General features: G+C 41.9%; 1 protein-coding gene across 9 annotated transcripts in view; it reads right to left on the reverse strand.

Annotated features, from left to right (window-relative positions):
* The window catches only part of TTC7B (tetratricopeptide repeat domain 7B), a 250,186-nt gene that overhangs the window by 169,408 nt on the left and 63,505 nt on the right, over nt 1-17,273 (reverse strand). For all 9 annotated transcript variants that reach the window (XR_015721857.1, XM_045807632.2, XM_045807635.2 and 6 more), the window contains exons 4-5: nt 16,722-16,852; nt 1,016-1,137 (exon numbers count right to left, since the gene is read on the reverse strand). Coding sequence is in view for 8 of the 9 variants with exons in the window: in XM_045807632.2 (XP_045663588.2) it covers nt 1,016-1,137; nt 16,722-16,852 (253 nt within the window). In the remaining variant the exon portion in view is untranslated. The remainder of the gene's footprint in view (nt 1-1,015; nt 1,138-16,721; nt 16,853-17,273) is intronic.

Consider the following 17,273-nt stretch of genomic DNA (forward strand, 5'->3'; position numbering starts at 1 on the left):
CAAAGGCTGGGACTCGTGTCCCCTCTGTGGTTCCAAGCGCTACTCGACTATTCCTAGAGGAAGGCGAACAGGCCTACGAGGAGCTACGGAGAAGCCGGATACCTACTGTGGGCCTTCATGCACACCTATCCTGCAGCACAAGGTCAAAACAAGGGACAGCTGAAGAGATTTGGAACAGAATCATCGCAATTCTCATAAGAGCAGCACAGAAAGGAAAACAAACATCAAATGTATCAGAGAGCTATCCCTCATGTTCACATTAGTAAACTTTCCTAAACCCTTTTCGAAGGCAGCTCAAGCAGAAAATGTGCCCGTGTGACATCAGAGCCACAGTCACTTTCTTAAAAACCGCTGGCGATTTGGCAGACCCAGTTCTCTGAACTGAGAAGCCATTCAGGAGGTGAGCCTGCGTGCTGGGATTTCCAAGTCACCGACTCATCCCCCAACAGAAGGGGCTGGTCTGTGTGGCAGAACCACCGCCGCGGAGGAGGGCGGCATAAAGCTCGCTCCCAAGGGGGCGCCTGGGTGGCTCAGTCGTTAAGCGTCTGCCTTCGGCTCAGGGCGTGATCCCGGCGTTATGGGATCGAGCCCCACATCAGGCTCCTCTGCTATGAGCCTGCTTCTTCCTCTCCCACTCCCCCTGCTTGTGTTCCCTCTCTCGCTGGCTGTCTCTATCTCTGTTAAATAAATAAAAATAAAATCTTTAAAAAAATAAATAAATAAATAAAGCTCGCTCCCAGCAGATCCACCTGCGGGGCTGGGGCTTCGAACCTGTGACTCCTACTCACAAAGGAGCCCTCCTTCCTCCCTTCTCCCACCTTCAAGCCTCATGGCAAAGGGAGACAGCCAGGGCAGAAGAATCAAAAGAGCCTACATTCATGATTTTTAAAAAACTCTTCCAATCGAAGTTTGTTTTCAAAATTGCTTTGATACAATAGCTAAACCAGAGACAGCATGGTGAGGCTTTCTATTGTCCTTTGTTAGGAACCTGAGTTAAAAAATGAAGAAGGCTTACCCATTTTTGAAATAGAGGACATGGGCTCTCTGAAGTCCTGTTTCTAGGAAAAAACCTAGTTCTTGATCGTGGGGAGCAGGGCCAGGCTTAGGGCTTCTGTTTTGAATATTGGTAAGTATTACCTGGAAGGGGAGAAAATCGGAAAACTAATCAGATCCACATCCAAGCCTAGTCCCTTCAAACCGCAATTCTGAACGCGCTGCACGACCTGACAAATGAGGTTCCTCACGCCAGCGTCGGTGCGTAGGGACTGGTGCAGAAGTGAGCGCAAAGATTAGGAAAGCCGAGAGAACGACAGCTCTGAGCCGGGGCGTGCGTGGCTCTCCTGGCATGGAGGGCTGAGGACTGAAGGGTGCTGAGGGGTGCCCGGGGCCAGGGGAGGTGCTGAGGTGGAGGAGCTCTGCTGGGTGCCAGGATGTTGACAGAGAGTCTGAGTGAGACAGAGACAGGTCCCACCAACAGGCAGGAACAGTCATCACCCACCAACAGCAGAGGTCACGAACAGGCAGCTCCCGCCCCACAGAAGCTTGATGATCTCCAAAGAAAGCTGAGCTGAGAAGCGCCATGATTGGCACTGGCCCCAAAATTCCCCAGGGAGGATGAACTCTCTAGGCTTCAAAGCCATGGCCTATGCACTCTCAAGGGGAGCGCGGAGGAAAACAACCTAAGCCCTCTCTCTCCCAAAACTTGATCTTTTGTCAACAGATAATGAGATTTTAAAGGTCTAAATTTTTAGCCCCACAGAAAGACTGCCAACTAGTCAGGAGAAAGACCTTCCAGTCGAGTGGGTTACAGTGAAGTGTAACCACATACCTACTGTTACAGAGGCTCCCCGCTTTAAACCGGCAAGTCAAATAAAGCATTTATCAAACAGAAGCTACCTGTGGCCCATTTAAACCCCCTGCAAGTGTTCTCCAAACATGCTGTCCACATCTGCTGAAAGTCAGCAGCCCTTCAAAGACCCAGCTGTAAGCCAAGGCCCAAACATTCTAGAGGTCTCAGAATTATTCTTTGTATGGAGTGGAAGCAATTGCTGGTTCTCTAACTTTCGAGCTTCGGGAAACAGCAAAGAAAGTGCACAATGAACAGAGGTTGTGGGATGAGATCCAGGTGGGCAACCCTTGCATTTGAACTACATCCCAGCATCTTATCAAAACTGCCTGGCTCCTTCCCGACTTAGCACTTGGCTCTGCGAGTGCTAAGAGGCAGGTGTTCCTGCTCCCGCTGCGAACTGTCATTGTTGGCTCTACTGCTCCTTCCCAACGCATCCTCCAAGTGCTGCACACGAGAAGAGCATGGTCTCTTGTAAGTCTCTCTCAAGATGATCTCACCCATTCCTCTGAGCCTCAGAAATCGTCTCTACGCTGCCAGCTCCCAAAGCTACCCTCTCTACTGCAGACTTTCCCTCTGAACACTAGCCTCATATATTCAACTACTTCCCTGGCATCTCCACTTGGAGGCCCAACGCTCAAACTTTAAACACTTAGCCTTCATCTGCTTTCAAGAATAGCTTTTAATTTTTAAAAATGCTGTGTTTACTTTAAAGCAAAAACAATTCGGTACAGCACAGAAAGAAAATTAAAAATCATCTCAAAATTCCACCACGCACAAATAAACAGTTAACATTTATTGAACAATAATCCAGGTATCTGTATACATACGTATCAAGGAAAGAAAGATAAAAATCATTTTCCAAAAACTGAGATTGGGTTATGTATGCCAGTTTTAAACGTAAACCATTACATTTAATTTTAATTAAATTTAACAGGAGAAACTAAAATGTAACCAAAGTAGTCACTCAACTTCAGAAAAATGTGGGTTTTCTACGCATAGTCATTAAAGGTCTGGGCACTTGTCCTGAAGTTAAAAATAGATCTTATATTTATTATATGTATGTACGTATGCATGCGTGTGTGCGCGTGCACGCGCGTGGAGAGACTACAGCCATAGATACAGATATATCTTAACAAATCAAGTATTTTGATCCATAAAAGTGGATCCCATTTATTTAGGTTTTCTTTAATTTCTTTCAACAGTGGTTTATAGTTTTCAGGGTATAAGGTTTGCACTTCTTTTTACTATTCCCATGTATTTTCATCTTTTGATGCTATTATGAGAACTGTTTTCTTAATTTCATTTTCGGATTGTTACTGTAGAGAAATAAAAGCAGACTTTTTATATTGACCTTGTATTCTATAACCTTGCTGAAATCACTTACTAGTTAAAATAGGGTCTGTATGTGTGAATTCCTTAGGATCTTCTGTATACACAGTCATGTCACCTGCAAAGAGAGATAGTCTTACTTCTCCCTCTTCAACCTAGAGGCCTTATTTCTTCATCTTGCCTAATTGCACTGGCTCTGCCACAATACTGAATCGAAGTAGTGAGAGCAGACATCCTTGTCTTGCTCCTGATCTTAGGGGGAAAAATCCAGTCTTTCACCATTATATATGTTATTAGATGTGGGTTTTTCATAGGTCCTTCTATCAGGTTGAAGACGCAAACTTCTATTCCTACCACAAAAGGATGTTGGACTTTGTCAAATGCTTTCTCTACATCTACTCAAACTATCATTACCACATGGATTTTGTCTTTTGTTCTACTGATATATTACATTAGTTGATTTTCACATGTTAAGTCAACTTGCATTCCTGAAATGAATCTTGCTCAGTCATGGTGTATAATCCTTTCTATATGTTGTTGGATTCAATTTGCTGGTATTTTGTTGAGGATATCTGCATCTATATTCATAAGAGATATCAGTTTCATAAAATGAATGAGGGAATGTTTTTCTCCTCTTCTGTATTCAGAAAGTTTTCATAGTATTGCTGTCATTTCTTCCTTTAAAGTTTGGTAGGATTCACCAATAAAGTCAACTTGACCTGTAGTTTTCTTTGTAGGAAGGTTTTTAACTACAAATTCAATTTCTTTAATAGACACAGGAGCAGTTGGGTTACTCTTTCTTCTTCAGTGAACTTCAGTAGCTTGTGTCTTTCAGGGAATCTGTCATTTTTTTTAAGTGATCACATTTATTGGCATAAAGTTGGTCATAATTTTCCCTTACCACTTTTTTTTAAAGATTTTTTTTTTTTTAAGTAATCTCTATACCCAACATGGGGCTCGAACTCACAACCCTGAGATCAAGAGTCACATGCTCCACTGACTGAGCCAGCTAGGTACCCCTTCTCTTGCAGCCTTTTAATGTTTATGATTCTATAGTACTCTCTCCTCCTCTTGGGTGTTGGTAATTTGTGTCTTCTCTCTTGTTCAATCTTGTTAATAGTTTACAAATATTATGGATCTTTTCAAAAAATCCATTTTTAGTTTCACTGATATTCTCTGTTTATCTCTTTTCTATTTCATTGATTTTTGTTCTGATCTTTACTATTTCCTTCCTTTTGCTTGCTTTGGCTTTAATTTGTTCTTTTTCTAGTTTCTTGAATTAGAAATTTATCCCACTGATTTGAATTTTTTTTCCTTTCTAATATATACATTTAATGTTATAAATTCTTCTATGTATTTTTAGACATTTAGAAGCTCTATTATTAGCTACATACACTTTTAGAATTACTACGTCTTGTTGATTAATTGACTCCTTTCTTATGTAACGTCTCCCTTTATCTTCTGTAAAGATCTCTTTGTTCTAAATTCAACTCTCTGATGTAATAGTCACCCTAGCTTTGTTTTGATTATTGTTTACATGGTATATAATTTCACTTTTTGTCTACCTATATATCAATTTTAAATGGTTTTCTTATAGATAGCATATATTGGGCCTTGCATTTTCATCCAATCTGAAAATCTCTCCCTTTTAATTGTTCAGACCATTTAAATTTAATGTAACTATTGACATGACTGGAACCATCTTGCTTGTTGTTTTTTTACATTCCCATCTGTTCTTTGTTTCTTTTTTCTCTCTCATTCTGCTTTTTTGGATTGACGATTCCATTTCTTTTCCACTAATGACCGGTTAATTACGTTTGTCTATCTGCCCATCCACCCACGGCCCCTGCCTCCCCCGCTCTCTCGGCTGCCCAATGGTATACAGTATAGCTCTTTAGCTTATCACAGTCTATGTTCAAACAATATTACACCAATTCATATATAGTATAACACTTTATAACAGTATACTTACATTTCTTCCCTGATCTTTTGTGCTATGTTGTCACACATCTTACTTCTGTGTTATATATCCTGCAATATATTGTTACTATTGTTGACTTAGGTGGTCAATTATATTTTTTAAAAATTAAAAATAAGAAAAAGTCTTTTATATGTATGCTCATTGTCACCACTTATGATCTTCATTTCATTGTATGTATCTGTATTTTCTTCTGCTTGAATTCTTTGACGTTTCTTGTTATGCAGATCTGTTAGTAATGCATTCTTCCTATTTTGTTTGTCCTATAAAAAACAAAGTCTTTGTCTTTTTTCTTCAAAAGCGTTTTGAAATTTTTCATCCAGTACTTTAAGGGCATCTCTCTGATGGCTTCTAATTTGCATAGTTTCTAATGACAAATCTGCTGTAACTATTAGCTTTATTCTTCTGTATCTAAAATTTCTTTTCTTCTGATTTCCTTCAAGAGTCTGTCTTTGATTTTCAGTAGTTTAACTACAATATATCTAAATGTATGTTTCTGTTTATCCTGCTTGTGGTCCTCTGAGATTCTTGGATTTGTGGTTCATTGTGTTTCAGAATTTTGAAAAATCCTCAGCCATTTTTCTCTTCAAATATTTCTTCCATTTCAGTCTCTCTCTCCTTTCCTTTTGGGACACCAAATACATATTTTTTCTGTATTTCTTGGATGCTCTGTTTTGGTTTTTTTCTACTCTTTTTTTTTTTCTTTTTGTGTTTCTATTTGAATCATCTCTATTAACCTATCTTCACCTGAAAGATTTTTTTCTTAGCTGCGTCCAGTATTCTAATAAGACATTAAAAAACTTATTCATCTCTGGGCACCTGGGGAGCATGTGACTCTTGATCTCAGGGTTATAAGTTTGACTCCCATGTTGCAGGGTAGAGATTACTTAAAAATAAAACCTTTTATTTCAAAGATTTATTTATTTAGTTGAGAGAAAGAGAGAGAGTGTGCACACATGTGAGTAGGGGAAGGGGCAGAAGAAGAGAATTTTCAGGCAGACTCCCCGCTGAGCGCAGAGCCCAACATGGGGATCAATCCCATGACCCATGAAATCATGACCTGAGCCAAAACCAGGAATAGGATGCTTAACTGACTGAGCCACCCAGGTGCCCCCAAAATAAAATCTTAAAAAAAAAATCTCTTCAACTCTTATACCATGTTTTATTATTTCTAGCATTTCAATTTTACATTTTTATAGTTTCCATCTCTCTGCTCAAATTCCCATCTCTTTACGTATGTTGTATACTTTTTCCACAATATCCTTTAACATATTATTCATTGATATTTTTAAGCTCCTATCTGATAGCGCCAACACCGGGTCACTTCTGGGTTTGGTTTTGTTTATTGCTCTTCACAATAGTTTGGGTGCATTTGTGTATATCTCATATTTTTAAATTCAATGTTGAAGGTTGTGTGTAGAGAAAGAGACTGAGGTAAATAATATTTGTACTTAAAAATGGGCACCCTTTTCATCTATAAGGCAACAAATGTAGGGGACTGAGTCAATCTAATCAGTAGTTGAAGTTGGGCTGGGCTTTGTTTTTCTATAATTACCCCCAATGTACCACAGACTTCAAATTCCTCAAGCAGTGGGCTACTAACTTGTGCTTACTGTGGGGCCTGGGATGCCAGAGGGTTTTTCTGTGCTTCTGTTCCATCCTATTTTCAGCAGTCCCTGTATGCTTGGGCTACAGAGGGGATTTCTCTCCAATTTCATGCCCCTTTTCCAGTAGTGTTCTGCCATTACTCATTATTTGGTGCTATGTTTGTTACATGGCTGGTGGTGGGAGGCAGAAATTCCTGGATATTCCTGGTCTAGCCTCAGTCTTAGGAAGGGTCTATATACCCAGAGCTCAGGGATGAGGCTCATCCTCAAGAGGCCCTTTCTGGACATCTCCTCCTAGCTCCTAGAATGCCTTCCTGGGATGAGAACTACCTAACTTCCACCCCCAGGAAAACTCTGAGCATGATTAAAGTTCCTAGAAGCCCAGGTTCACCCCAAAACATAATTCTCTATTATCCCATCTTAATAAATAATATCATCCACCCAGCTGCCCAAATCAGACACTGGGTGGGGGGTTGGGGGGGTGAGGCTTGACACCCTGACACTCTCTAATCTATTACCATGTCCCTCCTAATTATTTCTCAGCTATGTCTGTATCTATCCATTTCTACAACCATTACCTTCATGGAAGCTACCATCACTTCCTGTGAGATTTCCACAACAGTCTCCTAAACGGAGTCTCCATGTCCTCTCTTGCTCCTTTTCTTCCTTCTGCCTTTTCACAAGCAGTCTGAATAACTTTCTGTAACACGATCTGGGTCATGTTACCCTTGTGATCTTTCTCATCCTTCAGGTATCAACTTGATTGTCGCCTTGTTGGAAGGGCCTTCTCTGACCACCTAACATCACATAGGCCTGCCTCTATTATTCCCTCTCACAGTAGCCCATCCCATTCCTTCATTGCATTTATAAGTATTTTTTCTAATTTGATTACCGGCTGTCTCCCTCTGTGGTGCTGAAATGTCCACAAAGTCAGGGCCACATCTATTTCATTTACTAATAATGTTCAATGTCTACTGCAATGTTTGGTGCAGGATAAGTATTCAATATACATAATAAATGAATGAAACACGTAATGAATGAGTAAATGAATGAATTTGCAAGACCAATCAGAAATGCAGAAAAAAGGCAATAAGAAAGTAACCTACTAGGCACTAGGCACTACTAGGCACCTAGGCTCTCTCATTTATTCCCCCACAAAAAGCCACTGAGATACACACTACTATCCTCTCTTCACTGAAGGAGGAAGTGAAGCTTTGTTCTACTGGGTGAGTTGCCCAAACTGCATGGCTAGCAAGTATTAGAGTTAGTGCTGAAACTCTGGTCCATCTGACTCTGCAGTCCAGCTCCTTTCCCTTCGTCCCATCAGTCTGCCTTTTCTTGCAGAACAAAGTCCAAAAGACAAGAGGTCAGAGCTGCCAGGATGAGGCTTTAGGTTATAAATGGGAAGAATGGGAAAGACACAAGTGGGGAGGCAGAGAGAATAGCTTAGCTCAGGGTTTACCCTTAAGTCTAATAGTCTTGGATTTCATCCCTTCTTCGCAAAGAGCCTCTAACACATGGGCCTGGGAGGAGCATTGTTTGGCAGTGTCGAAGCCACCACTTGTTCTGCGGATAAACACTTCCTCGCAAGAGGACTGCCAACAAGCATCCTTAACAAGTGTATCCTACTTTGGCAAAAGCATACACCCAGTGACTAAGGAAGCATGACAGCAAGGGGGTAGAGGCCAAAGATTTTAGGTCAAAAGACCCAGGTTCAAGGTCAGGTTCTGATACTCCTCACCACTTGTGGACTGAGGACAATTCCTTCAATCTCGCAGATCTTCACTGTCTTCATCTGTGTAATGGGAATAATAATATATACCTGAAAAGATTATTATGAATTTTAAGTGGGAAACTTAACGAGCATATAAGCATTATAATCATTAGTGGAGGGACGCCTGGGTGGCTCAGTTGGTGAGGCATCTGCTTCTCCCTCTGCCTGCTGCTCCCCCCACTTGTGCTCACTTTCTCTCTCTCTCTCTGGCAAATAAATAAATAAAATCTTTTAAAAATACTAATAATAATCCTTAATGGAGATATATTAAAGAGTTACCTTCAAGTAGGAACAAAGTAAGGACATTTTCTACCACTTTTTTTTTTTTTAAGATTTTATTTATTTATTCGACAGAGATAGAGACAGCCAGCGAGAGAGGGAACACAAGCAGGGGGAGTGGGAGAGGAAGAAGCAGGCTCATAGCGGAGGAGCCTGACGTGGGGCTCGATCCCATAACGCCGGGATCACGCCCTGAGCCAAAGGCAGATGCTTAACGACTGCCCCACCCAGGCACCCCTACCACTTTTATTTTTTAACATTGTTTTAGAAAATCTGGAGATAGGAAAAAAAAAATCTGGAGACAGGGTATGAGAGAGATACAATGGAAAATATTAGGAAGGAACAACAAAAATCATTCCTCTGTCATATATTTGTATTCTTAGGAAAATGAAAAGAATCAACTCATTTTTATAGAATTCAGTATTGTGGCTAATATTCCTATGTTGCTACTCTTGTCAGCCTTCAAAATTCAGCTCAGGTGTCCTCTCTTCCAGGAACCATCCCTGACCTACCAGACTGATCCACCAAGACACTTCTCTGGGCTTGCAGAGTCTTCTAAGTGTTCCCCACCAAAGCACTGCCCACACTGGTTACAGACCTGGGTCCCCGTTAGATCGTATGTTTCCTAAGGACAGGCTCTGCGGCTTATTCATTCCAGTGCCCCTAGTGTAAAGCACAGTGCAGAACATAGACAGCACTCAACAGGGGAGCCTGGGTGGCTCAGTCGGTTAAACATCTGCCTTCAGCTCAGGTCATGATCTCTGGGTCCTGGGATCCAGCCCTGCATGGGGCTCCCTGCTCAGCAGGGAGTCTGCCTCTCCCTCTCTCTGACCCTCACCCCTGCTCGTGCTCTTGTGCTCTCTCTCTGAATTAAAAAAAAAAAAGTACTCAACAAATGTTTGTGTAAGTGAATTAAAAAATTAAAAGCACTGCTATATGTGAAAATAAGTCAAGCAGAGAAAATCAATTATCATATGGTTTCACTCATTTATGGAACACAAGAAGTAGGAAGATCGGTAGGAGAAGAAAGGGAAGAAGAAAGGGAGGGTAAACAGAAAGGGGAATGAACCATGAGAGACTATGGACTCTGGGAAACAAACTGAAGGCTTCGGGGGGCGGGGGGGGGGGGGAATGGGATAGGCCAGTGATAGGTAGTAAGGAGGGCGAGTATTACATGGTGCACGGGGTGTTATACGCAAGTAATGAATCATGGAACTTTACATCAAAATCTAGGGATGTACTGTATGGTGACTAACATAATATAATAAAAAATTATTATAAAAAAATCATTACAGAAAAAATGAAAATATAATTTAAAAAATAATGATCCTATTCACAAAGCAATACAAATAGAAAAATTGGGAATAAAATAAACCTACTAAAATCTGTGAAACAAAAGGTCTTATAAAATGGAAAGAGATGTCATGGTCACAGATGAGTGAAGACTAAATATAATTCTCCAAATTATGGATAGGGTTCATAAAAATCCAACCGATCCCAACAGGACTTTTCTAGAACTCAACAAACTTATTCTAAAATTCACCTAGCAGTATCAGCAGGAAAGAACAAGGGCTATTCTGAAAAATAAGAGTAGTATGTAGCTACCAATTCTTTCAGATGTTGAAACCCTTCATAAAGAAGTACTTACTGAATGACGTCACACTGGTACAATATAAGAATAGCAGAACAAAATAGGAAAGCCAGAAATTACTATTGTATCTAAAATTTTATTGAATGACTTAAAATGTATGACAGCAAATGTGAAAAAAAACAAAGAGAAGATCATCTTAACGTGGCAGTGAAATCTGAGAGAAACATTCATTTAGAGTCATACCTAATGGCACGCAACAAAACAAATCCCAAGATTTGGAAATTAAAAGTTGTTTTTGAAAATATGGAAAAGGACTGACGAATTTTTAAATCCTAGAGGGAGTCTATCCCAATATTTCAGCTTTAAAACAATGAAATAAATGCAATACAAAAAAATCAGGTTCAACTATATATAGATTTAAAATGTATGAGCAACTTAAAAATGGAAATTTACTGGCTGAGAAAATATTCAGAGCAAATATGATTCAAGAGTTAACATATTTATGATATAGACTTTATTCAAATGATCAGAAAAAGACTTTATCCAAAAACTGAACAGGAAGTATCCACAGACAAGAAAGGAATATAACATAAAGTTACCACAGGACCCAGCAATTCCACACCTAGGTATATACCCAAGAAAAATGGGAGCATTGCCCACACAGAATCTTGTACGTGAACATTTGTAGAAGCATTATTATAACAGCCAGAAAGTGGAAGCATCTCAAATGATAAGTGATAAACGATGAATGGATAAACCCAGTGCAGCATATCCATAAAATGGCATGTTGTCAGGAGAAAGAAAGGAAGCACTGGGACATGCTGAAGAAGCCAGTTCTAAAAGATCACATGATGTATGGCTTTATCTGTCTGAAATGTCTAGAACATACAAATCTGCACAGACTGGGGGAGATCGGAGGTAAATGGGGAGTGCTAGTGGATATAGGGTTTCTTTTTCGGGGCAACAAAAATGTTCTGGAATTGGTGACATATTGGTGATGGTTGTACAACTCTAAATATATTTAAAAAGTACTGAATTGTATACTTTAAATGGGTGAATGGTATGGCATGTGAATTACATCTCAATAATGCTGTAATTCAAAAAGAAATGAAACATAACCTGTACGCAAGTAGATGGAAACAATTTCACCCTGACTGATAGTCAAAGAAATGCAAACCAAAGCTGCAAGCAAGGTACCACTGTCACCCAGCACACCAGCAAAATAACTCCTACACAACAGCAACCCCGCCAAGCATGCAAAGCAGCCACTATGCTCCTACACTGCCAAAGGGAGAAGACGTTAGCGTGACTTGTAGAGAGAGAACGGGACACAATACGTCGTTAATGAGAATGCCCAAAATATCTCCACTTGTGGGAATCTGCCCTTGGGAAACAACAAAAGCCAGGGGAGAGCTACCAAAGGAAGCCGGTATCACAGCAATATTTACAACAGGTCAGACCCAACAATAAGTTAATTATATCACAGAGGCCATCCCCTTGATGAAATACTATATTTCCATGAAAACATTTTCAAGTGTGGACATAATGTTGAGTGAAAAAAAAAACCAGATACGAAACTCTTTAATGCTATAAAATTATGAGGGCAAAGACTGACTGAGAATATACGAAAATTAAAATAAGCGACTGTTCTTTTCTGGTTTCCAGACTTTTCTGAGTTTTAAGTGCACGTGGGCTCCCGTCCCAGCCAGTCAGATGGCAGGCCCGGAGTCAGAGCACATTTACTGGCTGGTCAGCGTCCTGACATGTCTTTAAGGAAGCAGTCTATTAAGCTGTGGACTGGTGCCCGCTGCTTTGGTACGAGTGAAGAGGGAGGGCATGGAAAGGGGATGGGAAGGAAGAATCTTTGTCTTTATTGTCTCACATTTTAAAGCCAAAAGCATGGCTACATGGACCCCCAGAGTCACACCCTGCCTTTGCCATCTGCGGCCCTGAGCACTTCTCCTGGGACATCTGTTTGAATTCATGCTGCACCTTAGTCTAATCCGCTGCCGAGCCCAGCACCTCAGCTCTGCGGCTGCAAGTTCCCCCTGCAGCGAGGAGGAAAGAAGGCCGGGGCCTGGCCACGCTCACTAGGAGCGACTCCTTGATGAACAGAGGAATCCCGGGTGAGGTCCGGCAGTATTTGGGGACCAGCTGTTTCTCCTCAAAACTTTAGCCCTAAAACTTCCCGTCAAAAGTCGACGGGTATCCCATAATTTAGTATTCACTTCTTTTCTAAAATAGGGTGTGAAGACGTGAACTGTCGGCAGGTGAAGTTCCAGCCCCAGCCTGGCACAGCGTCAGCTCAAGAAAGGCCATAACCAGCTGGTTGGCTGGTGCCTGCAAAGGACAGAGACAGGATGATTTCATTTGCCAAAAGCAGGGCTCATATTATGATATTCAAAAGTGAAGTCATCTTTATTCCTATCATGGCCATGAGAAGCTCCTTGTGGGGCAGGTAACTTGATTTACCATTGGCGTGATGCCACTATTGGAAGAGACACAAATCAAGGACAGCCTCTGTCATTTCCAATCCTCTCTGTTCTCATTCAATTTGTTTGATTAAATCATTGTATATGCACAATTTTAGAAGTCTCTTTTATTCCCCTTCAGAGAACAAACTATCAGAGAAAATTAGATGGCTCAATAACCCTAATATAACAAGGACAACACTAAACAAATATTTAATCACCCTGCTTTCCTGTATTCAAATTTTCTTTGGCCCTGCCTCCACCTTTGGACAGGGTAGGGGGACAAGAACACATGGAAATTTCCTACAGCAGGTGGAAAACACTGGTGGCTCACTGGTTCTCTAGCCCTGGACAAACCAAGCAGTATTAGCCCCACCATGAAAATGGAAGGCTGAAGCACGCAGAAATATACAACTGGACCAAGGTCGAACAGTCAGGGGTAAACAGAAGACCAGAACCCAGATATGATATCACGACTCCAGGGCAAGATGCTGTCCCATTAGCTTCTGCACAAGAGAGAAAAAACCAAGTTCTCCCAAGAAAAATTACTCCATAAATATTCTGTTAAAAATTATTTAACATTTTCAATGAAACAGCATGTTTATAATATTCCAGATTTTTCTCTATCTGAAATCTTCTAAGATTAGGAAAGAGTGACATAGGTACAGAACATGACAACAAAGCTAACATTTAACTGTTGCTAACCACACACCGGGGAGTGCATGAGTTAACCCACTCTGTCCTCACCATAGCCTCACAGCAGTCACTAGTGCCATTTTACAGATGAGGACCCTGACGTGGCACAGAGAGGTTGAGTAACTTGTCCAAAGTCCCACAGCTAAGAGGTGGCAAATCCAGGATCCCCACACTGGCCATGCTCTGCTGCCTCTCGCAGCATACGTTAGCTGCCTCGAGGTCAGCCAAGGTCGCCCCTTTCTGAAGAGTTTCTGCCTTTCAGGTAGCAAACAAAGCTATCATCAAATGTCTCCACTATTGAGAGAATGGGGCTGCCTCAGAAACATGATTTGCTAGTTTGAGATCATGAGAAAATATTGACCATCACACTCTAATCTGTCCTCAAAAATTCTCCCCCAATTTTTTCTTGCTAGTGAATGAAGTTAAGAACCAACATTAATAAATAAAATGCCAAAAGGTCCTGGCCAACAGAAGCTTCTTCACTATGGAACAAATGGGAAATGGAGGGAAACCACTGAGGAATGACCTGTGCTCTGCAGAACCGATATGGGAACCGAGTGTGTGGGATTTTCTACTTACAAGCCTTGCTTACCCAGAAAAACAAAGCACTGTTTACCTAGGCTTGTCCCAGCCTGTTACTTCTTTCAGATTTCATTTCCCTAACATTCCTGTTTTTAATTTAGCATAATTCTTAAAAGTCATTTTAAGTTCAAAATTAAAAAAAAAAAAAAAAAGCCAAGCAGGTATCTTCTGCATCGCACCCCAATCTTGTGTCATACAGACCTTGAACATCCACCAAGCCCAGCGGTCACTTAAGGAAGGTTGTTTTTCCCTTCGACCTCCCACCAATCAACAAATGGCTTCTTGAGCACTTACTATGATCAAAACAGATATTGGGTTCATTCAGTCTCTCCCAGCACAAATATCCCAGCTTGCTGGACCTGGGGAGGCCTCAGGTGGTTTCCCATAAAGGAAAACTCACGCTGGAAAATCAGAGCCAGAAATGTGAAAATGTGCCAAATACTTACGGAGCACTATACGTAGGTAAGGATGTGGGAAACGACACAGTTGTGCACTTGGGTGCAGCGGCCTGGGGTAATGACATGAGTGGCCCCTGAACTAGGTATCAGAAGAGTCCTAGTCCTAGCCTTGGTCCTAACTTCTATGTGTCCTCCCTGTCTGGGCCTCCATTTCATCTTCAAATCTGACATCCTCTGACCACTGTCTCCCCCAAAACCACACACAAAAATCTCTTTTAAATCCTATGATTAGGGGTGCCTGGCTAGTGCAGTTGGTTAAGCATCCAACTCTTGGTTTTGGCTCAGGTCATGATCTCAGAGTTGTGAGACCGAGCCCCACGTCAGGTTCCGTGCTCAGCGTGGCATCTGCTTGAGATTCTCTCTCTTCCTCTCCCTCTGCCCCTCCCGCTCATGCTCTCTCCAAAATAAATAATCTCAAAAAAAAAAAAAAAATTCCTACAATTACATAAGTCTCCTCGATGGTCTGGCCAGAGAACCCAACAGTGAATAGGTGGTCATACAGAAATACAACAGAAAGTACATCCAAGTCCGCCAATCCCCACATCATTAAAGCCACGTGTAACAGACGCAGCTCCTCTCTGCCAGCCAGGAGAAGGCAGCCCCGAGATGACAGGGCTGGACAACTGTTGGACAGTAAGGTGCAAAGTGAGGGCCCCTCCATGGCAAGGGCTGTGGGGTCAACAAGAACAGCTCGGCTGCGCTAAGCAGACTTCTCCACTTCCACTGGCCACCAAGGCGGCACACTGTGAAGACCATGTGGATTTGAAAAGCAGGCTGCATGATCATTTCTCTAAGGATCACACCATAAATTCTGAATAACCAAAAATTCCTTTCTCATAACAGCCTTCCGATTGAACATTTTGGCAAGACGGTCAAGTATCTTCCTGAATTCCCAGACAACATGACCCATGATTTAGAACCCATGCTGGTGTCGGCCAGGTCAAAACTGGTCCCATCATTCTTCCCTACTCCTCTCTGTGGCTCTCACCTGCACTCCCCGCCCCTTACAAAGCAATTCTGATCCTTTCGTAAGAAGGCTTCCAGAAAAAAAAAAAAAAAATTTTACTTCAGTCTGTACACTGACAACAGAAGAAAGCTAACCAGACTTCGGTAGCCCCTTCCCATTCTAAACCTTAGGGAAACAGAGAACCCCAAAAATTGATGGGAAACAAGACTTGGATCATTTTCAAAGTCTCACAGGATTTCTCATCGTTTTAAATAATCTCACAGGACATGTCTCTGAGTGTAAAAGGGAGAATCTCAGTGTCAAGCCTTGGTTAGAATGCCAGGAAACTCTGCTAGAAGCAGAGATGGCTAGAACCCGTTGTTATTAGTAAAATATAAGTGGCATTGACTAAGAATCCAGTGTTTCTGCATCTGGGCTAAGGCCCTTTATTTACATGAGCTTTTATAATCCCCACCGGAACTCCATGGAATAGAAACTAGTCTGCTCCTCTCACAGATGGTAAAATTGAGGCTGAGATGAAGGAACAATAAAGAGCAAAGCCAAAAGGCAGCGATTCTTCTGAACCGACAAGTTCAGAACAGACAAGCCTCCAACCTTCTGGGCCTGAGGCTGTGAGCTCGGGGCCTCCTGTTCCCTCCATCTCCACTCGGGTGGCCCCCTTGTCAGCTGCTGGTTTCATTCCCCACCACGGGCAACTGCTGACTGCTTGGAGCAAAACATCCCAGGTGGTCTCAGGGGATACACACCCGCTCCAAGCAGGTCAGCTGGGAGCCCCCAGCAGACCTTTTGCATAACTACCAAAGGAAAACCTCCCCAATCCCAGGTGTACGTTCTGTTGGCATCTCGTCCATGCAAGGACAAATGGAGCTGAACCCACTGTGGGCAGGAGAACATGAATGACTAACCAACTTCAGGGCACGCTGTCATTTCTGCTCTGCAGATGTTAAAATGCTTCCCAAACACTCTTCACAAGGTGCCACAAACGCCACCATCCCCTTCACACTGAAGAACAGAAGTAAAGCTTTGCACCTCGAGGCAGATGTGTTGAAGGGTTTCCAGAGGTTGACCACAGCTCTCTACAGTCTGATGTGAAATTTTTAAAAAATTATCAACAGGAAGAAACACAGGGTCCTCACTTACCCTCTCTATCTCTTGGAGGTACAGGAGTGCAATGTCCCCTGCTTTCTCGTAACAGGTGATGACATCCTGTTCCCGGTCCACGTGGAGGTTACTGGTAGAAGAGGAAACAGGCAACTTCTCTAAACAAAGTCCTACAAAAATCAAACATACAAAACATGGCTGAGTTGTTTTCCATGGAGCTTAATTTTTCAATATTGCCCTAGAGGGCCCGACGGTCCCAGGATATGACAAAGTCAAAAGACACAGATTCTCTGCCCTTTACCCTCCCTCATCAAGGACGCCTGACCTTGATAGCCAGGCTGAGAATCTGATCAGGAACTTCACCATAACCCCTTTCAGACCTCATGGAGCTTCTCAGTCAAATGTGTCCCAAGGTCCTTTAAGTAAGCAAAGCTAGGCTCACAGCATAATATTAGCTGAAGAATATCTTCCATCCCAAAATGTCCACTTAACTAACGCAACATAAAAAAAAAAATGTTAAATGCTCTTGGGGTCTTAGTTACTAGGAAAATCTTCTAACTTGGAGCCTTAGAGCTTTGGAGTCACAATAGC

This window comes from Ursus americanus, chromosome 26 (assembly GCF_024610735.1).
Source record: "Ursus americanus isolate L20-20 chromosome 26, mUrsAme1.1.p, whole genome shotgun sequence".
NCBI lineage: Eukaryota > Metazoa > Chordata > Mammalia > Carnivora > Ursidae > Ursus > Ursus americanus.